The sequence below is a fragment of the Schistocerca americana genome, chromosome 1 (genome assembly GCF_021461395.2).
Source record: "Schistocerca americana isolate TAMUIC-IGC-003095 chromosome 1, iqSchAmer2.1, whole genome shotgun sequence".
In the NCBI taxonomy this organism is placed as follows: Eukaryota; Metazoa; Arthropoda; class Insecta; order Orthoptera; family Acrididae; genus Schistocerca; species Schistocerca americana.
In genome coordinates, this window is record NC_060119.1 from 893,395,820 (window position 1) to 893,415,489 (window position 19,670).

A 19,670-nucleotide genomic window follows, 5' to 3' on the forward strand; every position below is an offset into this window, starting at 1 on the left:
TCCAAAGTTTGAAAATAAATCAGTGGAACAAGATGAAAAGAAATGAGAAACAGGCCAGCGTTGTAGCTTTGCAGGTGGGACAGCGCTCTTTGGCCTGTTACATGAGGAGCCCACTTGCCCGTTAGGCTGCCACAACATTAAACATAATTTGTCAATGCACATTTGATGTGCTTCCATTATTCTGAGAATTCTTTAGGAACACATTTTGTTACACTATAATTTATAGAAAGCTTCATATTTTGTAATCACTGACTTATAGTCCGACACGCACGCCATGGAAATAGTGTGAAAATGGTTCCAGTACCTGCAGTAATCCAAAAAGGTATCTCAGAGACTGTGCCCATGCTTGATAACAGTAGCTGCTAGTCCAGCATCACTCCAAATATGCAGTAGATATTGTTCTGAAATTGGCATGTAATTTCAGTCTACCAGGATAGTTCATTTCAGTAGATTCACTACTGTAGTGTTAGGAATTCTTTATTCTCCAATACCATTGACCTGGCTTGTTAAAAGTGAAGTGAGTTACATTGGAGAAAAGATGAGAGAAGTAATAGATATAGTCTCTCAGTTCATCTTTGCTCCTCAGTTTTTGTATTGGAATTCCCCACTACATTCTCTACCAATCGTTCCATAGCTATATTCATTTTCTTCATATCTCACGTAAGTTCCTTTTATTGTGTTATTACCTGTACATTTATATGTCTATTCTATCCCATATTTCTTAGGTAGCCCGTGAGAAATCATTTTTCATAACTTAAATGTGTGTTTGTATAATATACTTAACTCTCAAGCAGGCACACGATTTTTCATTAACAGTAATGAAACAAACATTTAATTGCATCTCTTTTGCTGTATACAAGTGTTACCCCACAGTAATGACACACTCAAAAGCATTAAACAGCGCAGTTCCATCACACCTCTACCAATTGCCTACTTGATTACTGTCCGCCCCCGGTAGCTGAGTGGTCAGTGTGACAGAAGAAAGGCCGGGGTTCGTTTCTCGACTGGGATGGAGATTTCCTCCACTCAGGAACTGGGTGTTGTGTTGTCCTGATAATCATCATTTCATCCCTATCGATGCACAAGTCACCGAAGTGGCATCAAATCGAAAGACTTGCACCCGGCGAATGGTCTACCCGACAGGAGGCCCTAGTCACACGTCATTTATTTACTTGATTACTAATTATCTTGTAGATAACTGTCTCATTGTGGATCTGTGCTAATAGCTCAGAATCAGGATCTTTTCTTGCACAGATCATAAATTTTTTTCTCGCCTAGCTTGCTGTTTGTATTACTACTACTCATTTGGACATATGACAACTCAACCTATTACTGTGTTAGCTGAAGCAATAATGAACAAATAAGTATGGGCTCGCAGTTATAAAACAACAATAGAATGGGACAAAAGAATGTTATTTGCGATTGGAGCACTTTAAACACTGGTGCGCCCATTCGAGGGTTAATAACAGAGCTTTACATTTATTCAACTTTAAAATAAATATTCTATTATTAGCTAGGAAAGTTGAAATAGTGAAAATAAACAATAGAATAAGACAATAAAAAGCAATAGATCTTTTATCTTTGCAGTAAATAAATTTTTGGTATTTTGTCTAATTTTTAAGTCTAGTTTGCTGTACTGTTATGTGCTAAGAGCCTGCAACTGTATGCTACATTTGTATGTAGGAAAATTAGCATGTGCAAAAGATGAAATATATTTATTACAGATATTTTCTGTTCCAGGTGTGGAAGCAAAAAGGTGAAGAGTACAGAATACATGGGCAATGGGGATGGCTTTGGCTGTCAACAACTCGTAAATATAGACTTCAAGACTGTCATAAAATGGGTCTTCGAGCAGGACCTCAAAAGATAATGGTCCAGGTTCAAGGTATCACACATTATAAACACTTTTGAATTATGATGGAATGTGCGCAGTGGAAGTTATTACTATCACACTCTCCCATTTAATGCAGTGATAATCTTATTACAGTCTTCTGAACACACACAAATATTGAAAAATAATGAAAAGCATATATGCACATATTTTGAACTTAGGGGTACATTTTGATCCACCTCTAGATAATATCTACAGTAAAACAATAACAGATTTCTTAGAATCCAACTAAGAGGATGCTGAAGTCATAGTAGCAAAGGTTACACTAGATGATATTTTTCTTTTATTTACAGTGTTTTAATTTTTTATTCATGATTTTTACCATGTCCCTTAATTTTGCAGAATTTGTTTATGGCCTGCTATTGTTCGATGAATAGCAAACTCAATCTAACCTGCATTATGTGTTATAGTCATTAGTATATTTCCTTTTCTTCATTTTTTTCTCTTTATTACACGAAAGCAGGACATGACTGAAAATGTTTATGAACATTTTTGTGCTGTCAGGAAAGACATCTAAACAAATATTTGATGGATGAAGTGTCACTACATTATACCTGATTGATATAAACTGAGGGGTAATGCCAGTTTTGATTGCTGTTATGATCATTTTTGTGTTTAACATTGTTTCTAAATTACAATTTGGTATTAAATTTTTGTTCTAGATGATAAAGGAATCAAAATATTGGCTGTTGATCCAAACACGTATAAATTTTTGCTAAAGAAGAGTATGGAAGATCAGTTACAACTCACGGATGGAATTAAGATAAAATATGAGGCAGGGAACAACAACAGTGATCCCTTGAAAGTGAAAGTTGAGCCAAATGAAACTAAAAATTCATTGAAACCTGAACTAACTGATGAAAATACAAGTAAGCTTCCAGTAAACGAAGAAAAAGATAAAGAACAGAAAGGAGGTGAGATTTGGTATCATTCAGATGCTTCTTAATTTAAAATAAGTTTCTGTGAAGCAAAACTTTTTTTTATTATTTTTTTGCATGAGTTGTCATTTTACGGAAAGAGAATATTATGTGATGCTCAATTTGAACCAGCCAGTAGTAAATAAATTTTAATTACTTTTATATGGGTTCTGACACCCATAATGTATTGGCGAACACCGGCACATTGTTCTCCTGCTCTGGCACCCTATTGCCACAAGTGCCCACACTTGAGACACATGTTTTTAAAAAGAAAAGGGCAGTGGACACTGGCAATGTTCATGGTGTGTTAAACAGTCTGGACGAGACTTAAACATCAGTGGGGACAAACCTGATGCTGAGGTGGGGCATCCTCTGTGATCTGCCGCAGGTATAAAAGGGAATGCTGACTATCTGTAATCTCTTCACAGCTGAAATGTTTGTCACACTTGGGGAATGTTTCATATTTCATAAGGAACTTAAGCTACAACTTGAGCTACGTCTAGATGCCTGGTATGGCTGTTTCTGTTTATCAAGTCTTTCGAAATCTACTTGGGAGCAATAATGTGACTATGTAGCTGATGCAGAAGAGGGGAGGCCAAATGCCAATAGGTTTCCTGGTCACAAGTCGTGTCTTTAGTGTCATCCAGGTGACTGATTTGTTGAAGTGTGGCAGAAAGCTTAGCTATTTATCAACAACATGAGAGCTGATGCAGACAACTCTGACAGAGCTGATGCAGACATCTCTGACTTCCAGCAATATTTGAGATTGTGCTTAACTTAGGGTTGGATGATTTCAAAGCTCATCTGGACGTCTTTGTCTGGTGCTAACCTTACAACTACCTCTGTGATTAAAGAATCAGCATTTGAGACACCACAGTTACTACATTCAAACTTGCACTTCTCGGGGAGCACTTGCAAATCCGCTGTTCAGGAAACACAAGTCTAGCCTCTGCATTTCCATATTGCTGAAAATGTAATCTTGCAACCACTTTATGCACTTGGTGGCAGAAATGATCACTCAGCAAACTGCACTATTCATTAAATTCTGATGCTGTAGGGCCTATGCGCAGATGCAGCTTTTGCGCAATCTTATACAAAAAACAACAACAACAACAACAACAACTACTACTACTACTACTACTACTCCTGCTGTTACTGCTGAGTAACAAAGTGCTCTGGATTGCGAGATCTGGTATGTTTCGTACCTTGCGACACAGCCTAAAGCAGGCAGTTTTTGCGCCTTTCTAGGTTTCATGAAACACAGTGACTGATGTGGTGGATGCAAAAGCTCCCCTGTATGTCCTTGTTCTGCCAGCTGTAGGCCCATGTTTCAGATCAGCTGTGCATTGGTTAAGCTATTCCTGCATCTGCCCCTGCTGTCGTCATTGCAGTAGCATATGTTCTTGCAGTTGTTCCTGCAGTGTTATTTGACACTGCCAAAATGCCAGAAACTTATGATCCATCATTACAAGTTTATTCACACGTGAGAGTCAGCTTCGTAGCCACTTTAGTAATGTGCGACCAGTTGCCACTAGTTGGTTTCCGAGAAACTGGAGTGGTCATAAATTAGATGATGGTGACAGTACACAATTCTGAAAGACAAACAGAGAGTAATCCAAAATGTGAAAGCTTAAGAATTATCAACTGCATAAAAACAAACTCACAACAGCAAACCAAGAGAAAAACCGAGAGTAAATGAGTAACCACATGCAAAAATAATGCTATCAACTCTAAAATTTTGGAAACATCAACACAACTGGAGGAGAAAAACGCTCATACTTTTCTCCTAACTTATGCTACCAGAGGGTCTTGCCAACTGTCGCAAGGTCAGTGCTGCCCGCAGTGTGGACATGAAACCAAACTGCTGTTTACGGCCAGTACTAGTATGTTCATCTTGACCTTGGTATCAGAATCCAATGAGGATAGTAAAATGCCAAAGGGTTGGATGTGATAAAGTACTGTCACAGCAGATTTTATGGAGCTGGGGGTGGGTTAAGACCTGGAAAACCATTGCAGCATTTACTCATGCCAGCATAACAGTTCGTTCTTAATGAGTTGTGCTTATTTGTTAATAATATTATAAATAATCCAAACAAAGGTGTGTCTGAATGTTTTGCAATGTGTTGGATTAGTGTAGAAATATCTTTGCCTGTGATTAATTGTCTTGTATGCCTAATTACAAAGTTTGTAGAGAGCTACAACTTGATGTAAAACTGCAAGTCACTATTGCGAAGTATGTGGCATTAAAAGTGTTAGGAATTCTCCTTCCCTTGTTTAACTGCATGTATTAGATTTGTCGTAATACTATTTTCAGTGTGCCTTATTTGTTGAACATGAAACATACTAAGACCTGAATAGCTCAATTAATTAATTGCATGTATTTTTTTGTTTTTTGTATTTTAAGTATTTGTTGCATTTTGTATGACATGTAATGATGATCATTTAATATGCAACAGCTACAGATTAGATTGCTAAAAGAAAAACATTTCAGTACATTAGTTACTAGAAAGAACACTGTAGCACATGTTTGATTTGAAAGAAGGAGAAGTGGTGATTATATGTGAAGCATTGATCAAGCAGATATAATTTTTAGCTGTCTGATTCCAGTTTTGTTATTGGAAATGAAAAAAGAAACTGATTTAGACATTTTAATATTATACTGTCTTGGTGAAAAAAGCAGCAAAAACTTGTTCTGGTATTTAACAGAATTTTTTTATCTATTTTAGTTGCATTAAAAAACCTAAAGGTTTTCCCACCAATTACAAAGTTTGAAGAAATAAATATTACAAAGGCACTGACATCTCCTGGACGACTATATTACCCAAAAATTGCAAGGAAGTCAAGATTAGATGAATTTCTAAGCAGAAGAACACATTTGAAAATACTGGAAGAAAGGAAGCTGGCTCAGAATGTAAGTTTTTAAATAGATTATTTCAGCATTTATTGAAATTTGTTTTGTGTACCCGAAGTTTCAAAACAGTGCAATATCTGAATAACACATAGCACATTCTTCTACTATTAAACAAAGGATGCTATCATTTTCTATTAATATGCTGTCATAATGTTGAGGAACAATAATTACTACAGCTGTGTGGCTTCCCATTCATCATGCCATGTGTGGATTTTCTGAGCTAACAAAGCATGCAAATTCCTACACTTCTTCATTCATGAAATTTCATATACTTATGGTGGTGGTTTGAGGAGATAAAATTATTATTGCATGCATATTTCGAAACTGTGGCACCAATATGAAATTGGCTAAATACATTCATACTGAATCAGTTTTAGTCTAGCAAATAAGTGCATTTGCTCTTTATAATGTTCAAAAATTTGACCTATATGCAGCAGTCACCAACTCAGTCCTTGTACGGTGATGGAAAGTACTTGTTCAGTGTGTATATGTCCAGAGACAAGTGGGAAATCTAGAAAAAAAACAGGATTTTTTTCATCCAGGAAAAATTTAGGCATTTTTGGAATTCCGGAAATTTTTAATTGTTTTAGTTTTCAGTCAAATTTTTGTAATTTTGACTGGTAAGAATTTCTAACAAAGGATTTTACTTTAGCCTGCTGCTGCAGAATAATACTGCACCAATAGAAAGATAAATGAGAGAATAACAACAAATACAGGTTCAGTTGAGAAGAAAATGTGCCATTTATAGCAGCAACACACAGTGCACACATAAGTGTCTGCCAACAGCAAAATGTGTCAAAGACTATGCAATACTTCGACAACAATCTACTTGAATGAGTCTTTCTTGTGGACCTCGTTTCAATGAGTGTGACATCACAACTTTTTACATTTTTAACAGGCCGCAGAAAAATGTTGCGAACGGTGGTTTGAGAAGTGTTACTTTAAAAGTAAATTTCCTTTTACGCAAGATGAATTATGTTATCTGTCAGAATGTGTGATGAATTACTTAAATCATGGAGCATTATACTCCCATTCAAAACTTAAAACTGAGGACAAAGCACATAGGAAAACTTTTGGCCCAAAAAACCAGACGTTTATGCTATTACTTAAAATTTTACTGGTACATTTGTGTTTGATATCTCTTAAAGGGTAACACACCTTAAAAAAGTTCAGGTTTCAAAGTTAGTTTGTCATATTTATTTTTGTTCTTTCATAGATTACAAATTATGTAGTAATGATGGGAAAAAGTATAATTATCCTTAAAAAAACAGTGTGAAGTCAATTCTTGAGCAATTACACATGTAATTGGCTTTTCTATGAAAATATGGAACATGTACGCACCCAGGTCACCTAAGAAATGTTTGGTGCACAGCAGTGAAATTTATAATTGTGCTCATCAGAAGTTTTCAGGTGCTGCAATTTAAGCTGTGTTCTTAGGATCCTCCTTATCCACTCCTCTTAAACAGTTTGATGATCAATATTATATTTGAAAGCTTAGCTTTTATTGTAGCTATATGTGTGCATATTAATTTAAACCATTAACTTTTCTTGTTTGTGCATTTGTGCTACTTAACAGTGATGTTGCTATTGGTTGACTACACCACATGTCCTATGCTCGGAATACGTTCTGTCATTGGCTGACGAGATCACGTGACATGAACTGTAATTGGCTGACAAAGTGTGACACAATCTAAATTTCAATGCTTTGGAAGCTATTATCTATATTTGGTGGGATTTGTGTTTATGCTTTCGTAGTACAAAAATATGCAGTGTAAATGTTTCTGTGCATCAAACATCTTTACAAAACATATTTTTTTCTGGCTTTAGTTTCCTAAAGTGCTGGGAAGTTCTATCTGAGTTTATAAAACCTTCACTATTCAAAGGATTGAGAAGTTTCACAGCTTCGAGGAAAAATATATTGTCACTTAACACAGAAAAAAAGCACTTTCATGTGGAAAAAAGTGAATTTTCGCCTGGGAAAATTGAATTTTCATCAGGGAAAATTGAATTTTCAGCAGGGAAAAAGTGTACTCTCACCGGGGAAAAAGTGTATTTGTAACCAAAAAATCTGGGAAAAATCCGAGAGGTCTTTTTTTTTCTACCCGTGTATGCACCCTGTTGTTCGTAAGAATCAACAAACAAAATAGTGAGAGAAGGTAACCATTCACATGTGGTAGAATAATGCATGGAGCCCAGGCTCCATCGGATTAGAGAATTGCTGTAGCTTTCAAACTTAGTGTGAAATGTACCTGTGCATCATACAGTTTGAATTGTACAGGCAAATGATTGTCTTCACATTTTTTATAAATTGTGTGGTCTAGATTAAATTTTCTTGAGCTTCACTAATGAAATATTTATACTGTCAGAATGACTGAAAATTATGTAATGTCACTGTAGATAATAATTTCTTATTATGTTTGATATGATAGTCCTTTCATTTGCAAGAATGGAGAACAATTTAACAGTAAAATACCATAGGTGATTAATTTTTAATGAATGACAATGATGCAGTTATGGGTTACAGGATAGAAGAAAAGCCATTGATTAATACAGTTATAATGTGTTTCATTTACTGTGTTGTTTTCCATGAGTTCTTATGCTTTTTTCTCTCCCTCTCTTTTTTCCAGCAAGCATCAAAAGGATCAGTAAAAGTAGGTGTGAATGGTGATACATCTAAGTCATCAGATGCAGAGGGTGATGTAGATATTGAGAATGATGCGAGTGATGCAGAAAGTGAGAGTGGTGTGGATCATCTTCTGCCTTCTATGGTGCTTGGCAAACTATGTGTGTCAAACAACTCACAAACTTCATTTTTCAGCAAGGATATATTGAACACTATTTCTAAGAAAGTGAGTGGCATTCGGCAACAGTACTCAAAGTTGGCTCGTCTTGGTAAAAGTTTGAAGTGCTATTCTCTTAGTTGCAATGAAAACGATAATAAACAGGCTGCAACAACAGGAGTAAGCAGTTGCTATTCACCTATTTGTCAACAAAAAGCAAGAGTTCGCAAGGAGTTGCTGCTGCTACTGAAGAAAGCGAACAGTCATACCAATAACAACAGTGTTTCTGGTGCCTTGAACAATGGATCCGCATTGCCTGCTCAGAAAATAAAAAATTCAGATGATTCCACTGTATACAACGAAGGTAAGTAATAAAAAAATTGAGCGGTTATTTATTATTAATAATTTTCAATCCATTTTAATTTATTTAAAACTTGGAAGTATGATGGTCAGATCCTTTGTTTCTTAGTTTGTGGTGAAGGTAGGTGTGTTACTCATTTTATCTACTAGAATGGAAGAAATTTGGAAAATGATGAATGATAGGTAATTTGGAAGAAATAAGACATCAAAAATGTAGGGAACTCGTAGATTCTTGCGTGTTTATCAGATCATGCCTTCATATACCTTTCAGTAACTGGACTTCGAATTTAGCCTTCAAAAGAAGATTGTCAGAAACTTCTGAAAGAATGTAAAATATTCTCTACCTCTCATATGTAATCAAATTTTATTGTCATATGACATAATTATCACCAGTTAAAAGCATGGATAGCTGTATGCTAAAGTTACTGAAACAAAATTTTGAGAGATAACGAGCAAAGAACACCGTGATTATCTTCAGTACTGAAGATAAGGTGCAGTTCTTGACAGGTTTTGTAACGTTACTAACCAGTTTGGAGCCTCTTTAGTCTCGTTAAAATCCACCAATCAAGGCTTCTCCCAGTAATTGCTAGGCTATTCAGACAATTCATAATGGTGTGACACAACACCATTGTTGCTTTTCTTTTTCCCTGATCAATCTTGTTATTAAAAAATTGGCTTATTATTACGATCGAGCTTTCACTATGCAGATCTATAAGTTACACATTCTACAAGTGATTTGACAAAATCTTCTCACAGAACTGACATAGATGATTGACTTACTGATATAGATTTTCATCTTTTAGCGATTGGCCATTGGCCAATCTTACATGTTGGATGCTTGTTACAGACTCAGTAAAACTAGAATGCTTGCCTTCTTCTGACTGTGGCTTTTTGTGAGATGACATATTTATAAGAACCCATATTACAGAAATTACAGATTGGCGAAATACAACAATATTGCATTTTAGATATTGAAATAAAGGCCAGAAACAGGAAAAAATATGCACACACAATATTCGCTGAAGTAAAATCATGTAACCAAAAACTGTATAATCACAAAATGACAAAATAATAAGTACTACTTTATGAGAGAAGTTGTAATGTGCATGAGGATTCCCCAAGCTGGCCAAGAATTTCTGAGAAAGTGAAATTTTTTAGTTAGAATAATTGACAAACGTATGTTATGTAAGTAACAGTATACATTTCTGGAAACAGAAAAATGGAGGTTACTAAACTATGACACTTGACTTTTGGAAAAAAATATTCTTCATAGACTGGAATATCCTGGAAAAAAATAACTTTTGAAATGTTAAGATTTTAGAAAAAGTGAAACAGTTATTCAACAGAGAAGAATGAGGGTTTCAAATAAGCTAAGTTAATCTAGAATAAACAATTTTTAGCAGGTGGAATTTTGAGGTACACCTACTTAGAGGTATCGAAAATTTCGAATATTTCTTTAACTAAATTATTTCAAAATGGACTTTTTGTGTTATTGTCATCAGTAGACAGCAAGTTATACTGTGGAAAATAAAATTTAGTGGACTACTGCATGAGTTAAGAATTGGGAAATTTAATGTGGTATGTATAGTATATGCATTACAATGAATAGATATCAGAAAAGGAAAAAAATAATAGTGGCATCAGGAGTGGTTTAGGAACAAGTATTGTAATCCACCTTGCTCTTTAACAGTTTCAGCTTCTTTCGCATCTTTCGGTAATTTTTTGCTTATGGCAGCAGCGGTGTAGTGTGCTGATGTTGGCAATGACCATTGAATGCTGGGAATTCTCGACGACCAGTTGCAACAAAGATGCAGGCAGCCAATCAGATTTTAGCTGGTAATAGCTAATTTATATCTCCAATAAGCATAATTATTTCGATATGGTCAATCGGGAGTTCCAGTTCCACGATGAGGGACAAACACTGGTTGTTGGTTTAAAGTCATAGCTTGATTAGTGCACAAATTGTAATATGTACATTTTTCACACAAATAGTAGGAGGTTCTAAATTTGTTCCTCCAATGGGAAGATCTCTCGTAGACAGCTTGATTGAAGTGTTTGTTAATGTAGTGCAAGTAATACAAGGCATCACATGCATTAACTCCATCGTCGTAGCAGAATGTGCACAATGTTTTAGTGTCAGTCATGTTAAATTTGCTATGAGAATTGTTGTTGTTAATGTAGAGTGCCCAAACAGACTGCCCGTGTGGAAATCGTCTCTGGAGACCTAACCACAAAGGATCATGAGAATGTTGTAGTTTATGCAGATTAACGCAGCTAAATGACAAGTAACAACTGTTTAAGGGACAAAATAAACTTTTGTTTTATTCACACAACACATATTAATACATTTGGCTACGCAAATATATTACGTTGTCCATCAAGAAGCACGAAACATGTGTATTCCACAGAGTCTATTGCACTCTGCACATCATATCTTGTGCGGCACTATGCATGCTGGAAAATGTTTGTTCACATATCCCCAGCACTCCGCCTTGAACAAATATTTTTCATATACTCAACAGTATACATCCCAGGTTAAACCATAATGCTTCACTAGCTTTTGAAATTTGTCCTTACTGAGAGGCTTGGGGAGATCAGATAACATTTCTTCTAGGCATAGATAACTGAGGATTGTATTTCCCTGTTCCACATGATGTCTTATAAAGTGATGCCTTATGTCAATATGTTTGGATCTTAGACTGGTGACATTATTTTTTGCAAGTTTAATAGCTCCCATATTGTCACAAAATACCACAGTTGACTTTAATGTTGGAGGAGATTCTATTTCACTCATCAGTGTACGGATCCAAAGAGCTTCTTGGATAGTGGAGGACAAGGCTATATATTCAGTTTCTACAACACTCAAAGCAACATTTCTTTGTCTCTTAAATGACCATGATATCAATCCTCCCATTAGTCTAAAACAACTTCCAGTGATGGAGTGTCTGCTTTCCAGCTCATTTCCCCAGTCTGCATGACTGTATCCTTCCAAATTTACATTTACAGTTTTAATATATTTTAATTTGTAATCAGCAGTTCCATTTAAATATCTGACTATTCTCTTGGCTGCCATCCAGTGCTTTTCTCTAGGATCACTGCAAAACTTGTGTGCAGCATTTGTGGCAAATGCAGTGTCTGGTCTGGAAGTCTGTGCTAAGTACAGTAGTCTTCCTACAGCTTCCAAATAGGGTACACTTTCCTTACATTTCTTGCCATAATCAGTTATTAGCAGTTTTGCATTATTTTCCATAGGAGTAGAAATAGGTTTACAATTTTCCATATTGAACTTTTCTAAGCTTTTCCTTGTGTACAGAGATTGATCAATCCATAATTCTTCTCAGTTGGCACTTCTTAGAATCTTCATAGCTAAGTATTGGTTAAGTTCCCCTAAATCATGTGTATTAAATTCTGACCGTAACTGTTTTTTAAAAAAGTCCATCTGGCTTTCACTATTGGTTAAAATAAAAAACTCATCTGCCCATATGGCCTTGATTGCAATTTCTTCATTGCTTCTTTTATCATATATACTTGAATCTACCGTTGTTGGTAACAAGCCTAGTTTTATCAAAGTTTTATGCGAACATTTATTCCAGTAATGGCCACTTTGCATTAATACATATATGCCTTTCTTCAAGTGCCAAATTCTCCTTTTCCCATGATAAGGTCACTTAACTTCATCAGGTGGAATCACATATATTTCCTCTTCCAGCCTTCCATTCAGGTAGGCTGTTTTCACATCCATTTGATGAATTAATAAGTCTTCCAGTACTGCAAGAGCTAAAAGATATCTTAACGATGAATACTTCACCACTGGTGAGAGAGTTTCATGGTAATCTATTCCTTCCTCTAGGGAATATCCTTTAACTACCAATCTGGCTTTTAATTTTGGTATTGCACTTGTCAAGGTTTTGAATATTAAACACACATCTTGCACTTAGTGGCTTTTTATTTTCAGGTATGTCAACCCATTCATATGTATCATTATCTGCAAAGGATTGCATCTCCTTTTCAATAACCTTTTTCCAGTCTTGAGCATTTGCACTAACTAAAGCTTCATCAACTGTGATTGGTTCATTGTTGGTTGTTTGGGCAGCATACATTTCACACTCTGGATATTCTTTTCGTTTTGCTATACATGAAGACCACTTTAAACTGACTTCCTCTGTTGAATTTTCTTCCTCAGTTTGATTCTCGGATAACACATCAGCTTCCTCTTTATTCTCATCTTCCTCTGTTTCAGTTTCCATCTCTGTTTCAGCACTATCACACATTATGCTTGATTGCATTGCTGTATCATTTTGAACTATATTCACTTTATAAATACCTCTTACATTACTTGCAGTAGCTACATCACCACCACAAGAGTCTTATCACTTTACCATCCTCTGTATCGAAGATAACTTTATTACCCTTCTTTACTGTTTTGCTTATTGACAGCAAATTAGTTACAATATTTGTTACATAATGTACAACATGAGCAGTAACAATTTCCTTTTCCCCATTCGCAGGCAAATTAAGATCCACTTTACCGGCGTGTTGACACCTTAATTTAGATCTCTCAACTGTGAAAATTCGAATGTCAGTCCTTGACTGAACATCATACAGACCTGATGGAGCTTTGGTAATGTGCACAGATATTCCTCAATCTAGGAACCATTCTGCATAATTGCCACTCGATTCATTGTTGTTGTTGTGGTCTTCAATCCTGAGACTGGTTTGATGCAGCTCTCCATGCTACTCTATCCTGTGCAAGCTTCTTCATCTCCCAGTACCTACTGCAACTTACGTCGTTCTGAATCGCTTAGTGTATTCGTCTCTTGGTCTCCTTCTACGATTTTTACCCTCCACACTGCTCTCCAATACTAAATTGGTGATCCCTTGATGCCTTAGAACATGTCCTACCAACCGATCCCTTCTTCTAGTCAAGTTGTGCCACAAACTCCTCTTCTCCCCAATTCTATTCAATACCTCCTCATTACTTATGTGATCGACCCAGCTAATATTCAGCATTCTTCTGTAGCACCACATTTCGAAAGATTCTGTTCTTGTCTTGTCCAAACTGTATATTGTCCATGTTTCACTTCCATACATGGCTACACTCAATACAAATACTTTTAGAAACAACTTCCTGACACTTAAATCTATACTCGATGTTAACAAATTTCTCTTCTTGAGAAACGCTTTCCTTGCCATTGCCAGTCTACATTTTATATCCTCTCTACTTCAACCATCATTAGTTATTTTACTCCCCAAATAGCAAAACTCCTTTACTACTTTCAGTGTTTCATTTCCTAATCTAATTCCCTCAGCATCACCCAACTTAATTCGACTACATTCCGTTATCTTCATTTTACTTTTGTTGATGTTCATCTTATATCCTCCTTTCTAAACACTGCCCATTCCGTTCAATTGCTCTTCCAGGTCCTTTGCTGTCTCTGACCGGATTACAATATCATCGGCAAACCTCAAAGTTTTTATTTCTTCTCCATGGATTTTAATATCCACTCCGAATTTTTCTTTTGTTTCCTTTACTGCTTGCTCAATATACAGATTGGATAACATCGGGGAGAGGCTACAATCCTGTCTCACTTCCTTCCCAACCACTGCTTCCTTTTCATGTCCCTCAACTCTTATAACTGCCATCTGGTTTCTGTACAAATTGTAAATAGCCTTTCGCTCCCTGTATTTTACCCCTGCCACCTTCAGAATTTGAAAGAGAGTATTCCAGTTAACATTGCCAAAAGCTTTCTCTAAGTCTACAAATGCTAGAAACGTAGGTTTGCCTTTTCTTAATCTTTCTCCTAAGATAAGTCGTAAGGTTAGTATTGCCTCACGTGTTCCAACATTTCTACGGAATCCAAACTGATCTTCCCCGAGGTCCTCTTCTACCAGTTTTTCCATTCGTCTGTAAAGAATTCGCATTAGTATTTTGCAGCTGTGACTTATTAAACTGATAGTTCGGTAATTTTCACATCTGTCAACACCTGCTTTCTTTGGGATTGGAATTATTATATTCTTGTTGAAGTCTGAGGGTATTTCGCCTGTCTCATACATCTTGCTCACCAGATGGTAGCGTTTTGTCAGGACTGTCTCTCCCAAGGCTGTCAGTAGATCTAATGGAATGTTGTCTACTGCTGGGGCCTTGTTTCGACTCTTCACACAGTATTAGGTCTCCCATTTCATCTTCATCTACATCCTCTTCCATTTCCATAATATTGCCCTCAAGTACGTCACCCTTATGTAGACCCTCAGGGTGTATACGACCCGGGACAACCGGGAGATCCGGGAAAAACCCGGGAATTTTTTCATCCGCGAGAAAACCGGGAAAAACCCGGGAATTTTTTAGAATTCCGGGAATTTTTCATTGTTTTAGTTTTCTGTTAAAGTTTTGTATTTTTGGCGGGTAAGGAGCGATACTCTAACAAAGGATATTACTGTATCCCGCTATTGCAAAAAAAAAAAAAAAAGAAAAAAAAAAAAAAAAAAAAAAAAAAAAAAAAAAAAAAAAAAAACGGAAGTAAATTGGAAAGGAAATGCGCCATTTAGAATGACGACACACAGTGCTCATGCAAGCGTGTGCCAACAGCAAAATGTGTCAAAGGCTTTAGGAAGACTGTGCAATGCTTCATAACAACAAATTACCTCTGATGGCTGTGAAGTCACAACTGCTTACATTTGATTCGTTTTAGCAGTAATGAGTGGACTCGTGCGCATGTGCAGATGAGTCACGAGTGAGTAGTAGATTCTTTCACTTCTAGCCACAGGAATGTGGCTGTGAAACACATCCCTGTTGATATTTGAACATTTTTGAACACATTTTAAGTTGATTTCTGAATGAATCCTAAGTTGATTTTTGAATGAGTGCATAGTGTATGTGATGTCTCTGTCAGGAGAATCATCATCGCATCTAGAAATAAACTTTCCACAGACAATAGGGGATGGGGCTATATGAGCTGAGTGGAGTAAAGCCGAACAGATGAATGCCAATCGCTGTCTGATTATGTGGTTCATTGGGTTTCCGAATGATCAGCGTTGTTATAGTTATTAGCGAAATCCATAGATTTAGACTACCAGAATGGAAATAAACAACTAACAGGAATAACAGGTGAGAAAGATTATATATTATCTACACGGTGTACCCAAGAAAATGAAATTTTGACAGAACATTTTTGACCAGATTGCTACACTAGTAAGGACCAGTTGTCAGCCACTTAAGTTATAGTCTGCAAGTAATGCGGAAAACGTGTTGTACTAACATGTAACAACGCCTAACCGGAGAATAATCGCAGGATAACCAAACCTGTGATTCTGCCAGGGTTAGAAGTTAATCGGCGAACAAATTTTGACAATGGCAGGAATAGCTACAGAACTGGTGATGACAAGATTGTTTGTTAGGGTGAGGAAGGAGAAGAAACGGGGACCTCACACAAATTATGGAAGAATAACACAGTTCCAAATTTATATAAAAATTTCGTAATACTACTTTTCGATCTCACGCTTGAGACACTGGTGTGTATGAATGAAATGTGAAACTATTTCCTAACATAAAGCTTTTTGCTTGTAGTGGGCCTAATAGACATTTGAAATTGGTACTTCATGAATTATATTCTGTCGTGTTAAAAAATGACCATTTGTGCCAAAACAGTCTCATTTATTAGATGTGTATTGTAATCAGATCGAGAAACCACACCAGTCTTGGGTATTATTTGTATTAACAGCGTTTTCAGTATAAGGTAACGACATTTTGATTTTTCATGCAGCAAAACGTTCGATGAACTTTGATGAGGTAATAGATTCTTTCACAGAAAGGAAAGCACGTCATGTAAAGCTGTAACAAGATTAGAGAGAAAAAAAATGCTAAGAGCTAAGAATTGAAGAAATGTGTATTTTCTTGTTTGCTTCTTGTCTTTATTGGTTTTATGTATCCTATATTTAATTTTATGTCACACAAAACAGCAAAGTGTTAGCTAATAGGTAATAAAGAGTGCAAATTTTCTGTAGAGTTCTTCTTCTCCCGATTACCAATAATCCCATTCGCTATTAATTGCGAGAACCGGTTGACTGGGAGCAGGAGAGGCACCACAGGACATTTCAATTTCCACTGTCCTGAATATAGTTTGATGGCATCCATTACAATATATACAAGTTTCAATACCACAGAGCGAACTATAGTGACTTGCGATAGAAGAATGCTGTCTGAAGAGACGTGGTACTGCACTTTGGCACACTTACAACCAAACAACATGTCTTACATTTCCTCGAACATATATGTTTTATGTTTCAGACTTTTCAGAAAGATGTGTGCTACATGATGAACGTATTTTTGGAAATTCGATTTTTTTTAGTATTGACCCAGTTAGCAAATATCATAGATCCGGAGCTGATGCGCAGAGCAGTCTGAGTTATAGTGGGTAGGCTCCACATGACCCGTGTTTACATTTAATGATTTTACTGTTTCTCCTTTGTTTACTCTCATGTCAAATGAAAACAAAATGGATATCTGTGGCCAGGAGCTATCAAGTGAATTAAAATACATTCACATAATTAAGGAAGGCTAAAATGTGTTATTAATTTCAGATTTTACTTTATTCCCACCTTTCTGACAGTGAAGTTATTTTTGTCTGTTTGCTAAAGAAATTTGACTTTTATTAACCTTTTCCGCAGAGGCAGTCAATGTATTTGAAACGAAATGTTTAATTTCACAGTACTGGCTAGTTTCAAGTGTTCGCTGTACAAGTGCACGTATTCATCTTCTAGCACGTTTGGCATTATGCCATAATAAAGAACCAAACATGATGTGATACAGTACTGGTGCTCCAAGAAAATTTAAATCCCGAAAACCACACTGGAAGATAATACATTATGTCATGAAAGAAACAAGACATCAGAGGATACTCCAAGAGGATCGGAATTTCATTAACCATACTAAAATGCCCACATTTAAAGAACATACTTAAAGTGCACATCCCTATGTCTAGATTCCCAATGGAGCAGACCTCGACCTGATATTAATCTTTGCAGTGTATTACACGTACGTACATACGGGCTTCCTACGTCATGGTAGCTGCGCAAGCGCGGTGTCGCCTGTTATCTGCACTCTCTGGCAACTGCTGAAATGAACCTATTTCTAACAAGTCGCTGGAAAATATTGCGAATGGTGGTTCGAAAGGCGTTACTTTCAAAGTAAATATCCTTTTACGTAAGTTGAACCATGTGCAAGAATGTACAATGAATTCCTTAAATCACAGAGCGTTTGACTCTCATTTAAAAATCAACTCTTTGATGTGGAGCCATTTAGAAGAATTTCGAACCCTGATCAGACATTTTGTCACTATTAAAAATGTTACTGGCACATTTGTGTGATATATCTTAAAGTGTAACACGCGCAAAAAAGATCAACATTATAACTATGCAAAAGCTTAGCTTCTCTTGCAGCTTATTTACCTTAGATACCAATATTATTTGCAAAAGCTTTGCTTTTCTTGTAGCAACACTATGTATATTAATTTAAACTATTAACTTTCCCTGTTTGTGTGTTCGTGCTACTTGACAGAGATGTTGCTGTTGACTGATACATCACGTGTCCTATGCTCTGAATATCTGCTATCATCGGCTGCTGAGATCACATGACATGAGCTATGGCTGGCTTACAGAAACGCATCGCAATCTCGATTTCAATGATTCGGAAAGTAACATGCAGTGTTTGGTGGAATTCCAATGTATACTTCCATAATACGAAAATACGCAGCGTTGATTTTACTGCACATCAAAGATATTTCCAAAACGTGTCTTTTTCCTTTAGTTTCGTTTCCTAATGTGCCGGGATATTCAATGCCCGTGTTTAAAAATCATAACCATTCAAAGGATTGATAAGTTTCGCAGGGAAAATATGTCACTTAACACAGAAAAAGTGTGTTTTCACCCGGGAGAAAGTGTATTTTTAAATGGGAAATCCAGGAATTTTTTTCCTTGTCCATGTATACACCCTGACCCTTCACCTTTCTGCTTTCCCTTCTTTGCTTAGAACAGGATTTCCATCTGAGCTCTTGATATTCATACAAGTGGCTCTCTTTTTTCCAAAGGTCTCTTTAATTTTCTTGTAGACAGTAGAAAATGCCTTACCTTTAGGGGAATACTAGAATTAACAGGCTTCTTTTCTTTTCTGCTTAACTTTTCATTATACTGTGAAGCAATATGTCCGATTTTCTGGCATATGAAACATCTTACTGGCTTCTTCTTCTTCTTGTACTTAGAGTATAAAGCCGATACTGTTTCTTTTTCTGAAGCATTAGACTCTGGTTCTTTCTACATTTCCGGTAGACTCTTTACTTTAACACTATCCACTGTAATGCGTATTCCCGAACTTTCCAAACCCATAATCATTGGCGGATATTTCTCTGGTAGTCCAGCTAACAATAAAGTTCCAATCCATTCATCCGCAATTTCAAAACCAATATTCCTCAGATGATTGGAGATTGAAATTATTTTATTCACATATTCATCCACTCTTTTACACTTACTCAATCTTGTGGTTGTCAGCTCACAGAGTAATCCTACTTTTCTGGTTGAACCATCATCTTCAAATGCGTTTTTCAGTTTGTCCCATACTTCTTTTGCTGACGTAGCCTTCTCTTTGTGAACATAATTCAGTGGATCAATCAAAAGGATTAGTTTTGATTTTGCCTTCTGATCCTTAGTAGCAAAACCTGATTCCATAGGTGCCAATTTACATCCCATAAGTCATCCAAGTGCAAATATGTCTCAACGGCAGATTTCCAGGTCGCGTAATTTTCACACTCTACAAGCTGCTC

At 36.3% G+C, this 19,670-nt stretch overlaps 1 protein-coding gene across 1 annotated transcript in view; it reads left to right on the forward strand.

The window, feature by feature from the left end:
• LOC124614612 (nucleosome-remodeling factor subunit NURF301) overlaps positions 1 to 19,670 on the forward strand; it is a 298,073-nt gene that overhangs the window by 88,303 nt on the left and 190,100 nt on the right. Inside the window, exons 12-15 of the mRNA XM_047142958.1 lie at positions 1,741 to 1,885; positions 2,554 to 2,805; positions 5,535 to 5,719; positions 8,347 to 8,863. Of these exons, the coding sequence (XP_046998914.1) occupies positions 1,741 to 1,885; positions 2,554 to 2,805; positions 5,535 to 5,719; positions 8,347 to 8,863 (1,099 nt within the window). The remainder of the gene's footprint in view (positions 1 to 1,740; positions 1,886 to 2,553; positions 2,806 to 5,534; positions 5,720 to 8,346; positions 8,864 to 19,670) is intronic.